The following is a 16366-nucleotide window of genomic DNA, read 5'->3' as shown; positions in this document are numbered from 1 at the left end:
AGCAGCGGGGCTGTGCGTGCACGGGAATAACGCCACAACTACCCCCAACGCTGCAAGGAGAGCTCAAGTGCCAGGGACACAGGGAGGTTTATTGGGGGTGGAGCGGAGTCGAGACAAAGCAAGGCACTTCGGGAATTCCTGGCCCCAGCTGTCAGCCAGGAGGAGGAGGAACAAGATCTTGGGCACCGGCGATGGATCTGCTCCGGCGGCCAGGATGCGCCCACCTGGGCCATCCTGGGAGCAAGGCTCTGCCCAGCCCACGCGCCACCTCGCCCATCTCCTGCCCGTCTCACTCGTTCCCGGTGCCGCCAGGGTTGCACAGCCGCCCCAGCATCTCGCAGAGCATCTGGTTGCAGAGCGCCGAGTAGGGGTTCAGCAGCACCAGCTGCTGCCGGGCAAAGGCGCTGCCCAGTCGCGCTGCTTGCTCGAAGTCCCGCCGGGCATCCTCCTGGCGGGCTTGCAGCTGGTGGATCAGGCCGCGTTGCACGAAGCTTTGGCAGGCAGCATGGCCGCAGCCCCGGCTCAGGCGAATGGCCACGTCCAGGTCCTGCAGGGCACCTGCCCAGGGCGAGAGAGGCGTCAGGGTGGGCCTGAGGTACCAGGCGGCTGCCCTGAGGTACCAGGCGGCTGCCCTGAGGTACCAGGGGGCCACTCGCGACCTGGCCGCAGCAGCGCTCTGCTCACCAGCCACATCCCCCCGCAGCCGCAGAGCCTGGGCCCGGTTGTTGTAGCCCGAGGCGCGCTCAGGCAGCAGGCGTATGGCCTCGCTGAACCGCTCCAGGGCCGTGCTCACGTCTCCCGACTCGGCGGCAGAGACCCCCTGCAGCTCCAGGTCCCGGACCTGCTCCAGCAGCTCCGGTGCAAAGGCTTCCCCTTCCCCTGCGGCGGCGCGAAGGGGAAGCCTTGGCCGGGGAAGTGGCCAGCACCAGGACACCCCGGGGGGCGCAGCCCTGCTGCCCATCCCGCAGCCCCCGTCCCAGCGCACAGGCTCTGGCCTTGGGCAGGGGCTGCTCCCAGCTGGCAGAGCCGCCTCACCACACCTTCCTCCTGGGCCTCCTCCTCCTCCTCCTCGTCCAGCCCAGGGATATCCCCAAAAGGGGTGCTGGGGTTAAAGATGGTCTGCAGGACAGCCCTGTCGTTCGCCGTGGCCATGGTGCCCTCTGTACCAAGACCCCGCGTCTGGGCGCCGGCGGGTGGCCTCCGGCAGGTTAATGTTCACACCGCCGGCACCGCGTCACCCTTCCCTGTCCTATCCCAGCCCCGGTGTGAGGTCCTGCCGCCTGGCCGCTTACTGGAGGCAGCAGCCCAGCTGGAAGACCCACAGCTTCCCACGGTGACCTGCACATGCCGGCAGTGGCGAGCCAGAGCCGAGCACCTTTCTGCTGAAAACCCACCGCTGGCACCGGCCGTGGTAGTTTCCAGGAGGAGCATCAGCGACACAGGCTAAGTGGCTTCTCACCCCTCAAGAAGAAATCGAGAGCAAACCTCTGCAGCAATAAACTTGACATGTTTATTAATTAAACTATCACTTAAATAAAAAAAAGTGCATAGAAAATAAACATGTTTAAAAACTCCTTTTTTTGTTTTTTACAACTATGTACACATTTTTATTTTTACATTCAGTCTTTTGCAGAGCTTTCAGCATTTTTTTTAAACTATTAAAGTATTTCCTTCTTCCCTGTGACAGGGAGTTAACACTGATGTACTTTAGACACGTTTCCTCTTTTTTTTTTTTTAAAAAAAAACCAAAACAACCAGAAGCTTGGAAGAACACAAGAAAAAAAAAAACCCAGAAGAGATTTGTTATACATGATAAGTTGTCAAGAAATGTATTTCTAGAACATAACCTTGCCTTTGCAGAGCTTTTTTTTTTCTTTTTTTTTTTTTTTGAAACAATTATTCACCTACCTGTATTTACTAAAGAGACTGTTAAGTTCAATAAAAGAAACACCACAAGTATAGTTCTCGGTTGATAGACAAAGCTACTGTACCTCGTTAAAAAGATACCAGGAAAGCACAGAGCACATTTTTTTTCCCTATATGCAGGTGGTACCCCAACATTCATAACCAAAACAAGAGGAAGAAAAAGAAGAAACCAAGTTGTACAAGTACTGACTGGTAACAAGAAGGGCCGGGAAAGGCCGAGCCGCCCGCTCCTGGCTCCCCGGCCACGGCAGCCCTCGCCCCGGGAGCTGCCGCCCGGTGGGGAACACCCGGTGTGGCTTTCCCGGCCGTCGTTAGCAACTGTAACACAATCCTTATCTATAGTGTTAAGAGAATTAAAAGCCATGGACCGATACTGAACTAGGCTTCGTTACACGGTGCATTACTATATTAGTTCCTATATATATCGTATTTATAGTTATAAAAAAAAACTTGTGAGTGTCGCGAGTGGACCAGTAGTATGGGTTTGAATGGCATGATTCTGCACAAAGACCGTCTCGCTGAAGAACCTGGTATTGCTTTGAAATGAAAGAAAACCAGAAAGAAAAGATACCCAGCCCTTTGCAATGACCCGCTTTTCCTTTAAAAAAAAAACAAAACAAAACCCACATTGCTTTGTACGAAGAAAAATAAACGCCCTAAGGTTCTTTTTTTTTTTTTTTTTTTTTCTTTTTCAGTATTTCCAGATACCGTGATCTGCGTCAGTCCTTATAAAATATACATTCATACACGGGGAAGCTGTGCCATGCTCGCCACCAGCCTGGGCAGGACAGGGTCGGGGGGCAGATGGCAGCGAGCCCACGCACTCGCTGCCATGGCTTCTCCCCGCCACTGCTGCTGCCGCTCGTCCCGAAGGGCCCAGGCTCACTGCGAGGTGCAGCACAGCTTCCTGGGGGTACAGACAGTTTCACTGGCCACAGCGGCTCCCGCCAAGGCAGCCGCAACGGGTATAGCAGCAAAGCGGACAGCCAGCTGGACCTGCAGGCTCGACCAGCCCTCGCAGGAGGAGAGATGCCGGGTGCTCGGTTCTCAGGGGGCTCCCGTGGCATGCCACTTGCCTCCAACCCTCCTCCCTGCTTTTCCCTATGCCGGGTGGCTTTGGGCAGCGCTTCCCAGCCACAGCCTCCTCCTGCACGCAGCCAGGCAGAGGGAATGGATGCGCTTGCTGGGGAAGACGCTCCTCCTCCCCGTCATTGGGACGCAGCTGCAGCGCGGGCAAGAGAAAACGTGGCGGAGCTGAGCTACTCCGGCAAATTCATGGGCTTCGCCAAGGTGAGGGCTGGCCCCCAGCACTGCCATCAGAAACAGGAAAGGACAAGGACCGAGAGCGGCTGTGCTCGGGGACGCGGGGCTGCAGTCCCCCGGGCACAGGCTCTTTGGCCTCCTCAAGGTATGTGCGTTCCCACCAAACTGTCAGTGCATCAAATCATCTCAGTAACAAATGCAGAGTCAATTTGACTTTTCTTTCAACAGTTATCACCAAATAATCATCACACAGTGCAATAACGAAAGGAAACCAGCAGTTCCCGACCCTCCCAGCGCTGTGTTTCGTTCTCAGGTCAGAGGAAGAGGTCTCGGGCCCAAAGGGCGCGGATTTGGGGCGCCCCACTGCAAGCACTGGGGAGTCAGCAGGCGGCTCCCATCCCTTTCCCACTAACTGCTGAGGCCAATTCAGAGCAGCCCTCCAACCCACCGGCTCCCGGAACGGCCGCTGATCTACCTGCAGGGACAGCTTGGAAAAGCGAGGGCGCTTCCTGTGTTCCCTTCTCCACGGAAAGACTCCTCTGCCTTCAAGAGAGAGACTGCAGGACGAGGCATGTGGCCTGGACCAGCCCCCCAGCAGAAGAGGTATTGAGGGTCACATCTCTCTCTATCTCATTTTTCCTTCTAAAATACACAGAGGATGCCGGCGTGGGGCCAGGCAGCATTGGGCCTCCTGCCTGGGTGCACGGGCAGTCGTTCAGACAGAGTCAAACTCCTGCTAAGCTGGGCAGTTCTCCCTCCCGCCCCCATCTTGACGGGGAAATAAAGTTTAAGGTCCAGCCAAACCTCCTGGAAACAGTTACTGAAGTCAAAAAGGCAGAACAAGAGTAAAAAATAAAAATAAAGTGTACCCCCCCCCCCCCCCCCACTCTGGAGAAAGGATCAGACTATGTCCAGCCAGGTATTTCCTATAACCGTCCTATGAAAATAAAAAAAATCATTAAAAAGAGATTCTCTTAAATTAGGATAATACCACTGTTTAAAAAGCCTCGTCATAAGTGCTTTCCCCTATGAAGTGCTTCTCATAGAAAAATATACAAAATATATTTACATTTATAAAACCTTAAATACTAAACTGTAAACAGAACAGAGTAAAATCCAATGTCATTGTTTGTTAGGCTTGGGGCTTTTTACGTCTTTCTCTGTGTTTTGTTTTGGAGGCGCAGAGCGGACCCAGACGGGAGGAGGACTGACGCTGCTTTAACCAGGACAACAGCATCTTTTGATTGGCTTGAAACAAGCTTGGTTCCTCAGCTACAGCGATTTCCACCATGCGAATCGCTTTTATTCCCTGTGCACTTCTGGATGCTGCATGGGGCAGACGAGGCTGGTTAGCGTTTGGCCTTGCCTTTGCAGAGAACTTACGTGCTGTTTTGGTGCCTCTTCCCCTGCCTTTCAGGGAAGATGACGTGACTACACCCGGAAGACGCACCACGACAGGCGCCTGCCTACAGGATCGCTCCTTTGTCTCCCCACCCAGCCCTAGGACACTGCAACGAGGCTGAGCAGAGTGAATCCCGTGGGAGCCTCCATGCAAGTCCTCCCTAGCTCCTGCTCTACAGAGGTACACGGCCAACCCTAGAGCTGGCTCACACTCCCCGTCTCTCCCTAGAGACGTCTGTCCCTTGGACCAGCTCCACGGTGGCAGAGAGGCCGCCGGCTGGAAGCACCTTCACCTTGCTGGGCAGAGGAGGAAGCCAGCTGCTAGAGACAGGACTGGGGAAAGGACCACTTCCCTCTGACAGAGCCAGAGACAGAGGACACTGTTGAAAGGAAGCCTTTGCTCACAAAGATTGACAGCGCCGTTAACTGTTGGCACAAGCCCCCTCTCCACCAAAGAATGCCAGGAATTCCCCTGGGCTCGGGCAGGCATTTCGGAGCCAAGCGCTAGCCAAACCCTAGCCAAACGCTCTTCAGTCTAGTCGCAGGCTGCTCTGTTCCGCTCCCCCCGGTTCACCCTTCCTAGATGAAACCAGCCGAGTCAGACCCGTGCAACGCACCAGCTCCACCAGCTCCCCCCGCGCTGTGCAGGACGTCAGCTGGGTCACCAATAGTGTTTTGGGGATGCAGAGCACAAGGAACCACAGACACGCGCACAGTCCTCAGGGTAGCTGGTTGGCGGGGTGCAGTCTCTCTCCCTGGGGGGTAAGCTCACTCAAACACCATGCTACCGAACTTCTGACCCAGCCCTTGAATGAGGCGGAGGAGGAGAACTCCGCGTTCGCCACTCTGAGCCAAGGGACGGAGACGGATAGAGGGACAGGACCCACGATCGCTCCCCCGCGCTTGGGCCTGGGCCGACCTCCCCTCCCCTCTCCCACTCATTAGGCCCACGCTGAGAAACAAATACCGGGGGCGGGGGAAATGAGAATAGCAAAACCATAATCACGCTGAGGATCTTCTCCGGTCACCCGTGTCTTTCACAAGGGTAAGTGTGCGCATGCGAGACATGAAGATGTGGACTCTTGACAGAGAAACACAGCCGCCAGTCAGGTCCCTGAGCCCAGCCGATCTTCGTTCCTGCCTCCGGCCTCCCCGTCCCGTCTGAATGGCCAGGGAGGGATTCACGTGAAGCTTTGGTTCGCCCCAGGCCCTTCAGGGCTCACTTGCAGCTGATGGAAGTCCTAGTTTAAAAACTTCCTGCACTTCTTGGCGCCGCAGTTGCAGGGCAGTTTGTTGCTGGCGTCTTCAATGGGGAACTTGTAGTCGTATGTGAGCTCTTCCCCCCTGTAGATTTTGCGCATGGCGAAGATGACGATGTGTTTCTGGCCATCGATGTTGATGACCCGGGAGTAGCAGTTGGGCTCGCAGGAGTGATTGATGAAGCGGGCCGCGTTCCCGTGCATGGTGGCATCTACCACTTCAGAGTCGTCAATGCGGAACATGTAGCAACCGATCCCCTAAGCAGGGAGGACAGAAAGAGGGTTACCTCAGGGAAGTGAAGACAGACCCACCCTAGCAGACAACCTAGCTCGTGATGGCAACCAAAAGTCAAGCCTTCGAGAGTATCTGCAACCTCTCTTCACTTGTCTTCATAAGCTCACGCTTGAACCTTTTCGTCCCCGTGCTCTTTAGCTCTGCAATGCTAAGACTGGACTGAGGCCCTTCTCAGCCCACAGCAGAAAACAAGAAGCGCCTCTAGAGCTCCAGCAAGAATGGAAATACCCTGAGAAGTCTGTAATCCCAGTTCATGATGTTTCAAACGCCATTTTCATGTAAGCCTGTCCTACCTTCACAGCCACTTTCTAGCTCTCCCAAACTCTTTAAGAACTTCTACAAAAGCCCATAACTCACCTTACTGTCGTAGTATTTCTCTCGTTTGTCAGTGAGGATGGAGCGAATGACATTGCCTGAATATTCGATCACCATCTCACCTGCATCGATGTTCCTTTTGCAGAACAGACCCCGGCCATGGATGGGAGACCTAAAAAGGCAACATGATAAGCGAGTATTTCAAATGATACAAGTGAAGCTCAGAAACCTAAAATTGCAAACACTGCAGAAAACAGGTTATTTGTTACAAGGATTGCTGTGGTATCATTACTCTTCTATAATGTAACGCTAACAAGAACAATACTAGGTCTCTCCCACTCACTCCTGAGCACGTGCCTTCGCTATCACCAAGGTAAGCCAGCGAGGAGTAAGTAGTTTGCGCTGACTTTTCAAATACATAATTCGGGCGGGGGGAAGGAGGAGAGAAAAACCCCAAACATGCTTCTTCCCCTCAACTTTGCAGCCTGACTTCACAGAAGGCTTCCAGTTTTCACCTTTCGCTGTCCCAGAGGCAGCGGTACCAGAGCAAAACCATACCTGTAGACACCAACTGCCTCCTTGGAGGTCTTCTTCAAGTGTCGGAAGCGCATGGGCATTGGCAGATCCATACTAGTCGCCCTCCTAGAACACAGAGACGCTGCTAAGTGATGACTTTTATTTGAGAGTCTGTGCCATGTATTATCTGGGATACTTTCCAAGAGATAATAATTTAGATACTGTGACACTGCAGCCCACTGAGAACACAATCAAAATTAATTCAGTGTTTGTATACACAGGTAAAAGATAATTTCCTCCCTTTTCTGCTCAAATGCTCATCAGATTGTTTTACATTAGCAAGGAAAAGAAACATTCAAAGGAAGACTGGTCTGGTGGTCACCCTCAGCTGTCAGTTCTCTTGCTGTTGTAGGTGTCTCCTCTATATTTGTTAGTGCTTGGTAGCTTTCAAGATTTAAACAGCACCTCAAAGAACACAGCACATAACTAAGCCTGATCAGCTTCTTGTAACAGCACAGCGTTATTTTCCCCTTTGAACCTTTAAATCCTGCTGCATACCGGGCTGATTTCAGCTGTACTTCTTCCTCTTCCTCATCATTTGGGTTGTATTCTGGTGGCTGTCGGTGTTTAGAAGCCAAGAAATTAAACATATCAAATGCAGATTTCCTGCAATTTAAAGAGAGGAAAGGAAGTTTGGTTTACTGACTGAAAAGAAACACATGGTTGCCACAACAGTTTGACATGTTTACTGCTTTACACCTTCTCTGGTCTGTCCTCTCTTAAAGCCTTCTGTGCATCAGGGTAACACATGACAGTTTCTGAGAGCCGTGAATAAAAGCACCAGCCAGGAAAGCTTTGTTAAACAACGCAATGGTCAACAAAGTGGCACAGAAAAACGTGCAGACTCAGAAGATGCAATATAGTCGATTTACATGCAGAAGTTGCTAACATTGCTTTTTAACTAAGAGCTTTAGTGCTGTAGAGATTTGTTGCTTATGCCCTGCCATGGCGTCAGTTAATCGAGCAAACAGGCTGTTAACCTTACCAATGACAAAGCTCACACTTGCCTCAGGTGGACTTCAGCCCTAGCAGAGCCATGTGGATTCAGAGGAGGTTCGTTGGCCTCCTCTGGCTTATGAAATCTGAACTTGTAGTTGTGGCAGTGCTTTGCTCCGTACAGCTGCTCAATCAGGAACACAACAGTATCGTGGATAATCCCCAGCATCCTCAAACCATTCACACCTGGAACAAGAAATAGAGCACAAAAAAAAAAAAAAAATCCAACTGACAATGCAGACTTGGAGAAGGAGGACACAGCAGCGTGTTAAATACAGCTTGTGTGCTAGCCTGCAATTTTCACAGGAGCACTGTATTAGATAGTTCATTCCCCATAAGAGTTTTCAATTATTTAATTGGGAAGAAATTACCCTCCATAAAGCAGTTAGGAGCTGAACTAAAACTCTTAAGACTCTGAACCCTAAGACGCTCATGAGAAGATCTGTTTGCTCTCACACCTTCAAAAGCACAGTAGAAATGAGTTTGGCACTGGATATTACCTGCAAAAGACAGCTGTTTTAGGCGGGCATTAGAACGGGCTTCTTGAACTTTGTCAGTCAGTGACTTCCAAGCATCTGCAGTCACACAAACAGAAGACAAGATAGTGAAGGAGTATCCGAGCGCTGGGCACTGAGGATTGCCAAAACAGGAGCCTTGTTATGCCTCTTATTTTGCCGCTTCTTATCAGATTTCCAGTGAAACAACATACCATTATGTACGTGTGCAGTATGCTGTTTTCCAACAAAATGCTCGTATTTAAATAAGCTAATTGCAGAATACAAAGTTTGCATCCTTTCATGGGCCATAAATTAAGATCCTCAGATCCCACTGCTTCCGTCCTCTCCAAAATTCACTTTGGCATAAAGGGAAGTAAGCGTCTTCAGCAATTGGTCTGGAGGAAAAGTCTAGATACCCTACTGTCTGACCCACACTGACTATTTCTTGACAAAATATGGTTCAACTCCACTGGTCAATTGATAAGCCTAAATGGGACAATGATAAAAAAAGACCCAACACCAAACTTTTTCAATACAATCCAGACATTGCTAGGAACTAGGATTGTTCCAGGGCCATAAATCAAGAAATAGGTTTTCGGTATTTTTTAAATCTATAAAAAAGCAAGTAAGAGATCCTCAGAAGTCATAATTTTACTTCTAGCAAGGAAAGCTAAACCCAATACAACCAAAACCACACAGTTCTCACCTTCAATGCTTTCTGCGCAGATCTGAAAACCATCATCACTAGAGATCTCAAAAACCAAACCTTTCTTTGGTTTCTTCTCACCAAGACACTCTTTCCTCTTTTGTTCTTGCTGAAGCCAAAACATAAGTGGGGAGCTGAAAGTGCTCTCTTCTTCCTCGAGAGCTTTTGAGCCTAGAAATGACAGAAGCCAGCATGAAGATGGAAATTGGTTAGAATGGTGTTTTTTCTACTGGTTGTTCCACAACTGAAAATTACTTACTAACTTGCTTTTTGACCAGTAAATCAGTCCAAGAAAAAAATCTAGACAGTGTTGTAGTAAGAGTGTGAAATCTCAAGTGCTGGAATTTCCACAGACTAAAAATAGAGACATAACTATTTGTCCAATACCTATTAATAGCAAACAAACCTTTCCTCCCTTCAAAGCAAGAATAACATGACTTAGCTCTGAGATTTTTCTTGAGAGAACGAGACACACAAAAATCAAAACTTCAAGGTACTAATTTCCCAGTCCTGGAGAATCCCAAGACTCAGTGCTTTTGAAGAAGTGACATACCTGCATTTTCTTGCTCATCTGTTGAGTTTTGTGTTGATTGAGATTCTGGGAGGACTGCCGTTTGCCTTCGGAGGGAAGGAAGTGAACGTGAAGAAAAATATTTAACCACCTACCTAATTTCCTCACCAGCCCTGAACACTCATCTACAAAATCCGAGAACTAGACAGAGGTAGAAGAACCTTCTTCTAGATGGCATGTTCTAACATCAGTTCAATTGGAAACAAACAAGTAAAAAGATTCTACTCAGTAGCATTTGTTTTTGAGGCATCTATTTGTCTGTGGGTAGCAGCCTAATTTAAGACAGTCTGTGACTTTTCTTTGTATTAGCCCTACTCAGTAATAAGGTGTATGCTAACATATGATCAGCCAACACTGTATGAGTAGTTGTCTTCTCAGCAAGCAGTAAGCTTCCCAGAGCTATATGTAACTTAATTTAAAAAAAGGCTCTATATTGCAACTAAATGTGACCGCTCATTCCAAACTGAAAGCTCCCAAGATATTTTAACTAGCAAAGTAAAACTTCTCACATTCTCTGTATAAATTTCCGTAAGCTCAAGCAAGCACAATCTGATGGAATGGTGTGTTTAATGCTTACCCTGCAGATTGGCCACATTGTTTCTGTGATGGCTGATCTACGCTTACTGCATCCTGTGTATCTGCCTTCATAGCGGGACTCCTGGAACAGAAAGGTTTAGGAACATTCAGAACACCTGCCAAGCCGTATGTGCCATAAGCATGACTGGAAAGCGGTGAGAGATCCACTGGGAGCTGCCACGAGCAAATTCAGCAGTTCAGCAGAACTAGAGAAGTAGGAACAACTGCTCCTAAGATACGAGGAACCAGATCACGCTTTCAGCATCACATCAGAATCAAGACTTGCACTTCGAGAGGAAGGAGGAGAATGAATCCGGGTGCAAGAGAAACATGCCTGAGCAACCATAAGCAATGAGCTCAGGAGTCAAGAGATGCATGGTGGAAGGTGGACACAGACACAGAGAACTTTTACAAACTAAAACAAATTGGTAAGTGTCAGCAACACAAAAAAAACTATTTTAAAAGATTAAGCTGTCTAAAGAGTTTTGGATCAATGTTTTAAGAATCAGACTTATTACAAGACATTAAGATGATCAGGTAATTCCACAAGTGATGTGCAGTATTTCTCAGTTACTAAAAGCTGGATGTTACTGTCTTTTAGTACCAGCAGTCATTTTGGAGAGTTCTCTCAGGCAGCCAGGATCGAAAGTCAGTGGTGCAACTTCTTTGGTGAAATGCATAATTGTTGGCACTGTCATACTAAGACACGGCTATGGACTACATCAATAAAACTGTCTAGTTCTGCATGTAAAACACAGACCCAGATCAGCAGCTCTTATTCTCTCTACAGATCCGTATTTCAAAGAGTCAATTCAAATGTCATTTTAATTTAAGGTCTGGAAAGTAATCCTCTACTGCGAGGGACAAGTTCATACTCTGCTGTCCTGACAAAGTACAGTGCAAGATTCTCCCAGTTCCTCCCCAGTTCCTCTTGCCTGTAGGGACTGAAGAGGAGGAGAAGAGGGGCAGGAAGAATAAACCGCACGTTGGAGAGGCACTAAGCTCACAGAAAGGCATGCAGTTTAAATTCTGTAATCAGAATGACCAAGGCAACACCATAACACTGCGTCGTTTTGGTGCCTTAGCACACTGCTGACAGTACAATTAAAACTTCTAGAGCACTTACGCACATTAACAACATAAAGGAATAGAACCCATCACCCTTTTGAGTGTCGTTTTCTCTACTGATACCTCTAAAACACTCTTGAATTTGCCAGAGCTGTCAATGATGAATAATGTCCTCATAACCCTGATCCTCGAAGCCTTAAGTTTTTCATCCTCCCCTTTCCAGGGGTAAAAGTTCTGTCAGCTCCTTTAGATACCTGCTTTCTGCTGGCAGCTGAGGTTTTTACCTTAGAAATTATCAGAAGGAAAATTTGCTGTAGAAACTAGTGCGAGATTCTTTCTTATAGTGTTACAAAACCTCAGGGATGAGCAAAACCAAACACTCGTCTTACCCTGTAGCTGAGACCTGGGGTACAGCAATGGCCCCTCTGTCAGGAACGTGTGCTTCAGAGGAACTGGTCCACACGTGAGAAGTTTTGTGCTTCTTTCCATTCCCTTTGTCTAATGATGGCTGAATGCGTTTGATTTTTGGCTTCATTTTTGTAGGACCCAGCACGGAGCTACTTGCAGACTGCTGACCAGATGATGGGGAGCCTCCAGGAGATGCTGAACTAGCATGCATCACCGACGAGGAAGCCTTGTTTTGTTCAAGTCCGGTATTATTGGGAACATCAACCAGCTGCGGAAAGCTCGACAACTGCGTCGTTGCCGAAGCTGTGCCAAGGTCCAGCTGGGAGGAAGCAACCCCGGTTTTGCTGGCTAGGAGTTGTGTCATATGCTGAAGCTGGTAAGAGCCTTCTGGGTCAGTAGATGATGGAGCAACTGTCATGCCCATCGTCTGTGCTGAAGGCAGAACACATATGCTCGATGCAGCTGTCATTGCTGCTGTAGACGGAGTTTGGGACGCTCCCAGTTGCGAAAACATCCCAGAACTTGGCGGTAAAGTCATGTGCTGCTCCTGAAGACCAAGGCTTTGCTGACTTGCTTTGATCAGGAGGTTGCTTATCGAACCAAGGTCCCCTAATAACCCAGGGCTAGTTAACGTTACCGAACTTTGTCCCAAAACATGACCAGGAACCGACCCACCAGTAGAAGGGGCTGCTGTGGCCTGCATGGATACGACGTTCAGCACCGAGGAACTCGATGCTAGGCCCGATACAGGCCCCGCTGGGAGGTGACTGGCATCTGGCCCAATGACACTGGGAGACGTGCCAACTGCAGTAGCGGTCCCACCTTGCGGGAGCAAAGATGTTTGCTCAAAATACATGACCCCAGACTTGGACCTTTTGATAATATTGGGGACGGTTCTATGGGATGTTGAATTTGCAATGGTTCCCAAATCCAACGGGTGGTTGGAAATTTGGGAAGGAGCAAAATTAATTAAGGTCATGTTAGAGACCATATCAGGAGGAGCTATAGCAGAAGGGGTTCCAGAGGGAGCCAGCTTCTTATTCTTCCGTGACTGCAGGCGAGATATGGGCCGTTTCTTGCCCAGGGCAGCAGCTGGTGTAGTAGCGGTGGTACCAAGGTCTGTCCTCTGATTAGCTTCAGACACTAAGAGCTGAGGATCAGGGGGTGGCTGCACACCGATCAGAAGACCTGGCGAAGGACTGCTGATGTTTGGTGGGAAGCCAGTCTGAGTGGCTGTGGAGAAGGGATGTATATGCTGGTGATGGGACATGGGCAGCAACCCCTTGCTTGTGGGAGGGAATAACGACTGAGACGAGGGCAAGCTTGGGTTTAATCCGGTGGTCAGCGTGAGCCCGCTCCCCATGGGCCCCAGCACCGAAGCGTTGGTCTCCATCACACTCTGTGCAGAACTAACAGAAGGTGTTAACTGTATCTTTTGAGTAACACCGTTGGGAAGAGTTTGGAGGACATATAGCGGCTGCATGTTTTGATTGACTACCAGAAGTTTTTCTGCGGCTGGCTTGAGGTGGGGTGGCGTTGTCTGCACCGCAGCATTGGAGATCTGCGAGGGGCCAGGACTGTCCGTGGAGTTTGGCACGTACTTCTGGCTCTGGAGGGGAACGGTGGGCGATACCGGCACCTGGATACCTGGAGTCCCGCTGTTTCTCGTTAAATCCTGGTTGCTGCTGTGCCCTTGCTCGACGGGGCCGCAGGGTGGGCTGGCTATGTGCTCAGCATCTATGTGACCCTGGATGAAGTGATCAGGAGTCATGTGTCCTTCGGGGCTTGGGTCTACTCCTGGACTCAGGAGAGCCGTGTCACCTTCCCCCGAGGCAGATTTTTCTGTGACCGTCACTCTCTTTTCCCCAGACTCTGTGGAAGGCAAGGCAAGCATTGACCTCTCTCCCGAGGAGGACAGCGAAGACTCTGAGATGACAGCGAGCCTGTTGTGATTTTGGCTGGGCACTGTAGGGCTGCGAGTGGTCAGAACAGAGAGATCAGAAGGAAGCTCTAGTGGCAATTCAAACTGCTCCTCTGCTGATATGGAGGAAGAGACGCTGCTATCCACTGGCTCGGTGGTTGGCAGCTGCTGGGAGAACACCTCAAACAAACCCATATCCTTGCCACGGTTGCTGTCGAGACCTAGACCTTCTCCAAGCGTTAGAAGTTCAGATGATGAGGACTCCGGGCTTTCTCCCAATGCCTGCATAGACGGTGTGTTCTTTAGTACAAAGTCCATGATGTCGGAAGGGAGGATGTTCCCACAGTCATCGCTGTTGTTATTGTCTGAGTCGGATTTCAGAAGTTCTGTGTTAAAAGTGTCCAGTAAGTTCTTGTCAGAAGGCGTGCTTGCATGAGCCCTGCGGCCCGTTTCCAACGAGCTCAGCTGAGCTTCCAGCGAATCCTGACCTTGTGCTTTAACCCTGCTCACAGGATGGCAGTTATCAATCTTTGGGTCAGTTTTGTGGACAGTGGAGCTCTTGGTGACTTGTAGTTTCTCTCCAGCTTCTTCAGTTCTATCTAGCTTTAAGTTCTCTGTTCCGTTTTCTTTACCACTCCTTTTAGTTACTTGACTGACTTTTCTTGTTGTTGCCGTGACACTTGTATCACTTTCAGTTCCATCATCCACACCGTCTAGCTGTGAGATTTTTGGGAGATCGCACTGCTCCTCCTCCCTGAATAAGTTATGGGATGCAAGCCTCTCCTCCGTGTTCGAGGAAACCACCGTTCTAGTGAAATTATAGTAGTATAAGTCATCTTCATCTGACGTGCTCAAGTCATCCGCGCCATCCACTTGTCCTTCTGCAGACCGCTTGCCTCGCTTCTTCCCAGTTGAATTACTGTAGAAGGGAATGTCTTCCTCTCCGTAAGACCTCACGCCATACAGAGGAGTCAATCCAAAGAACATATTGGATCTGGCCCGAGCACTTCTCCGTGGATACCTCCGCTTGTACGAGCCTTCTTCCTGAGCTTTAGTTCCATCCTGGAGCATCAAGTTGTTATCTTGCACGGGCAAATTTTCATATGCATTGTTTTGAGATTCCTGTGCTGGTGCTTCATTTGGACTTCCCTGAACTACAGGGTTATCTTCTGGGCTTTCTGAAGTTGAGGAGGGCTCTGCTAAAGGGGCCAGTTCTGCCCCTGCAGACTGAGGTTCAGCATCACTTTCCTGCTGCGCATTTTTAGACTGGTTTTCGCTTTCCATCTTGAGAGGAGTCAGGGTGACTTTAACGGTGCGTTTTCTAGGTGCCTGAGGTTCCTTTGAGGCCACTTCAATCTGCACTGCAGAACCTTTAGATGGCCCTTGTGAAGGTGGAGACTTCTCACCAGCTTTTTCAGCAGGAATATTATTACATAACCTCTGGCTAATTTGCTCAGTTGCCAAACCCTGATTACCAAATTCTGGTTTCAGGTTTCCTTCATCACTGCCTACTGCTTGACTTGAATCTGTAAGAGATTTCAGGGAATGCTTCTCTTTAAAACTATCTTTCATTAACTTTTTCCCCTTCTGACGCCTGTCTCTAGGGGCAGAAACTACCTGCTCACTTGCTGCAGGAGATCTGCTGTTTACTCCAGCAGACTTCAAAGTTTTTGCATCCATCTCATCAACCACAGTCGTTTTCTCTGGCTGTACAGGTTCCACGTGCTGGTCTCTGTCTTTTCTTGGGCCCCTCTGATGCAAAGGTGGAAAGGGTATTGCTTCTTTGGAAGAAAATGATCCTGAACATTCTTGAAAGGTTCCTATTTTAACATTCATTTCTGCACCCGATGAACTGGTTGGTTGAGCGGACATTTTGGAGTTTCCTCCAGAAGCAAAACTATGAGCTGAATGATCTGGGTCCTTTGAGATTGGCGTTTTCATCTTCTCTCCCTTAGAAGGTGCACCTTTGGCTATCAAATCTGAACTGCTAGAGTGTTTTCCTTCTGTAGACTGAGATGCATCCAGCTGGTAAATTTTACTTCCACTTGTAGCTGCTGTTTTCTGGGAGCCTGAACCAGTAGAGCAACTTTGAACAGGAGCACTTGGAGCACCTGCATTCACAGATCCCACAAAGCGGTCAGTACTTTTGATGCTCGGTTCATGTTCTGAAGACGACCCCATGCTGGAAGCGGAAGATACACTGTGCCTGGAGTAAGTGTTCCCACCTCGCATAGGGGAAGTCATCCGGAGTTTTGATTGCTGCTGTGACAAAGAGGAGGTGCTATGTCTCCTAGAACCAATGCTCTTAAGTCCAGAGGATAGCAAAGGATCTCCTACTGTCACTATTTCATGGGTCACTGGGGTAGGACTTCCTGAGAAAATAAGGCAAGAAAAACTGTCAAGTGATCTGAAACCTTCACAATCAATGCATACCCAATTCCTTCATACAAAACACAAGAAATTAAAAACCAGCAAAACCTTTCAGCCAAGTAGCATTAACATCATGATGATACTTGAGATAGGTATTGAAAATCTGATACCGTCAATCAGTATTCACCACACAGAGTTGACAAGTTTGTATCTCAGGG

General features: G+C 49.1%; 2 protein-coding genes across 2 annotated transcripts in view; both read right to left on the bottom strand.

Moving 5' to 3' along the window:
• Positions 1-68: 68 nt before the first annotated feature.
• On the bottom strand, positions 69-1207 carry TTC36 (tetratricopeptide repeat domain 36). Its single transcript, XM_052783791.1, has 3 exons — positions 1041-1207; positions 685-873; positions 69-558 (listed from the first exon to the last, which is right to left on the bottom strand). The coding sequence occupies exons 1-3, from the start codon at positions 1150-1152 to the stop codon at positions 290-292; spliced, it is 570 nt and encodes a 189-aa protein (XP_052639751.1). The 5' UTR covers positions 1153-1207; the 3' UTR covers positions 69-289.
• A 281-nt stretch (positions 1208-1488) lies between these two features.
• The window catches only part of KMT2A (lysine methyltransferase 2A), a 49708-nt gene continuing 34830 nt past the window's right edge, over positions 1489-16366 (bottom strand). The window contains 10 exon segments of the mRNA XM_052783778.1: positions 1489-6107; positions 6502-6631; positions 7018-7101; positions 7534-7641; positions 8043-8217; positions 8532-8606; positions 9235-9405; positions 9788-9852; positions 10383-10463; positions 11839-16150. Of these exon segments, the coding sequence (XP_052639738.1) occupies positions 5832-6107; positions 6502-6631; positions 7018-7101; positions 7534-7641; positions 8043-8217; positions 8532-8606; positions 9235-9405; positions 9788-9852; positions 10383-10463; positions 11839-16150 (5477 nt within the window). The 3' untranslated portion in view covers positions 1489-5831.

This window comes from Harpia harpyja, chromosome 4 (assembly GCF_026419915.1).
Source record: "Harpia harpyja isolate bHarHar1 chromosome 4, bHarHar1 primary haplotype, whole genome shotgun sequence".
NCBI lineage: Eukaryota > Metazoa > Chordata > Aves > Accipitriformes > Accipitridae > Harpia > Harpia harpyja.
Note: the sequence above shows the minus strand (reverse complement) of the source record. Positions and strands in the feature narration are given on the sequence as shown.

Coding starts and splice junctions, on each gene's coding strand:
- TTC36 (XM_052783791.1), bottom strand. CDS start 1,152: ATGGCCACGGCGAACGACAGGGCTGTCCTGCAGACCATCTTTAACCCC. Junction 874..1,040: donor GGAGGAGGCCCAGGAGGAAG/GTGTGGTGAGGC, acceptor CCGCAGGGGAAG/GGGAAGCCTTTGCACCGGAG. Junction 559..684: donor GCTGCGGGGGGATGTGGCTG/GTGAGCAGAGCG, acceptor CGCCCTGGGCAG/GTGCCCTGCAGGACCTGGAC.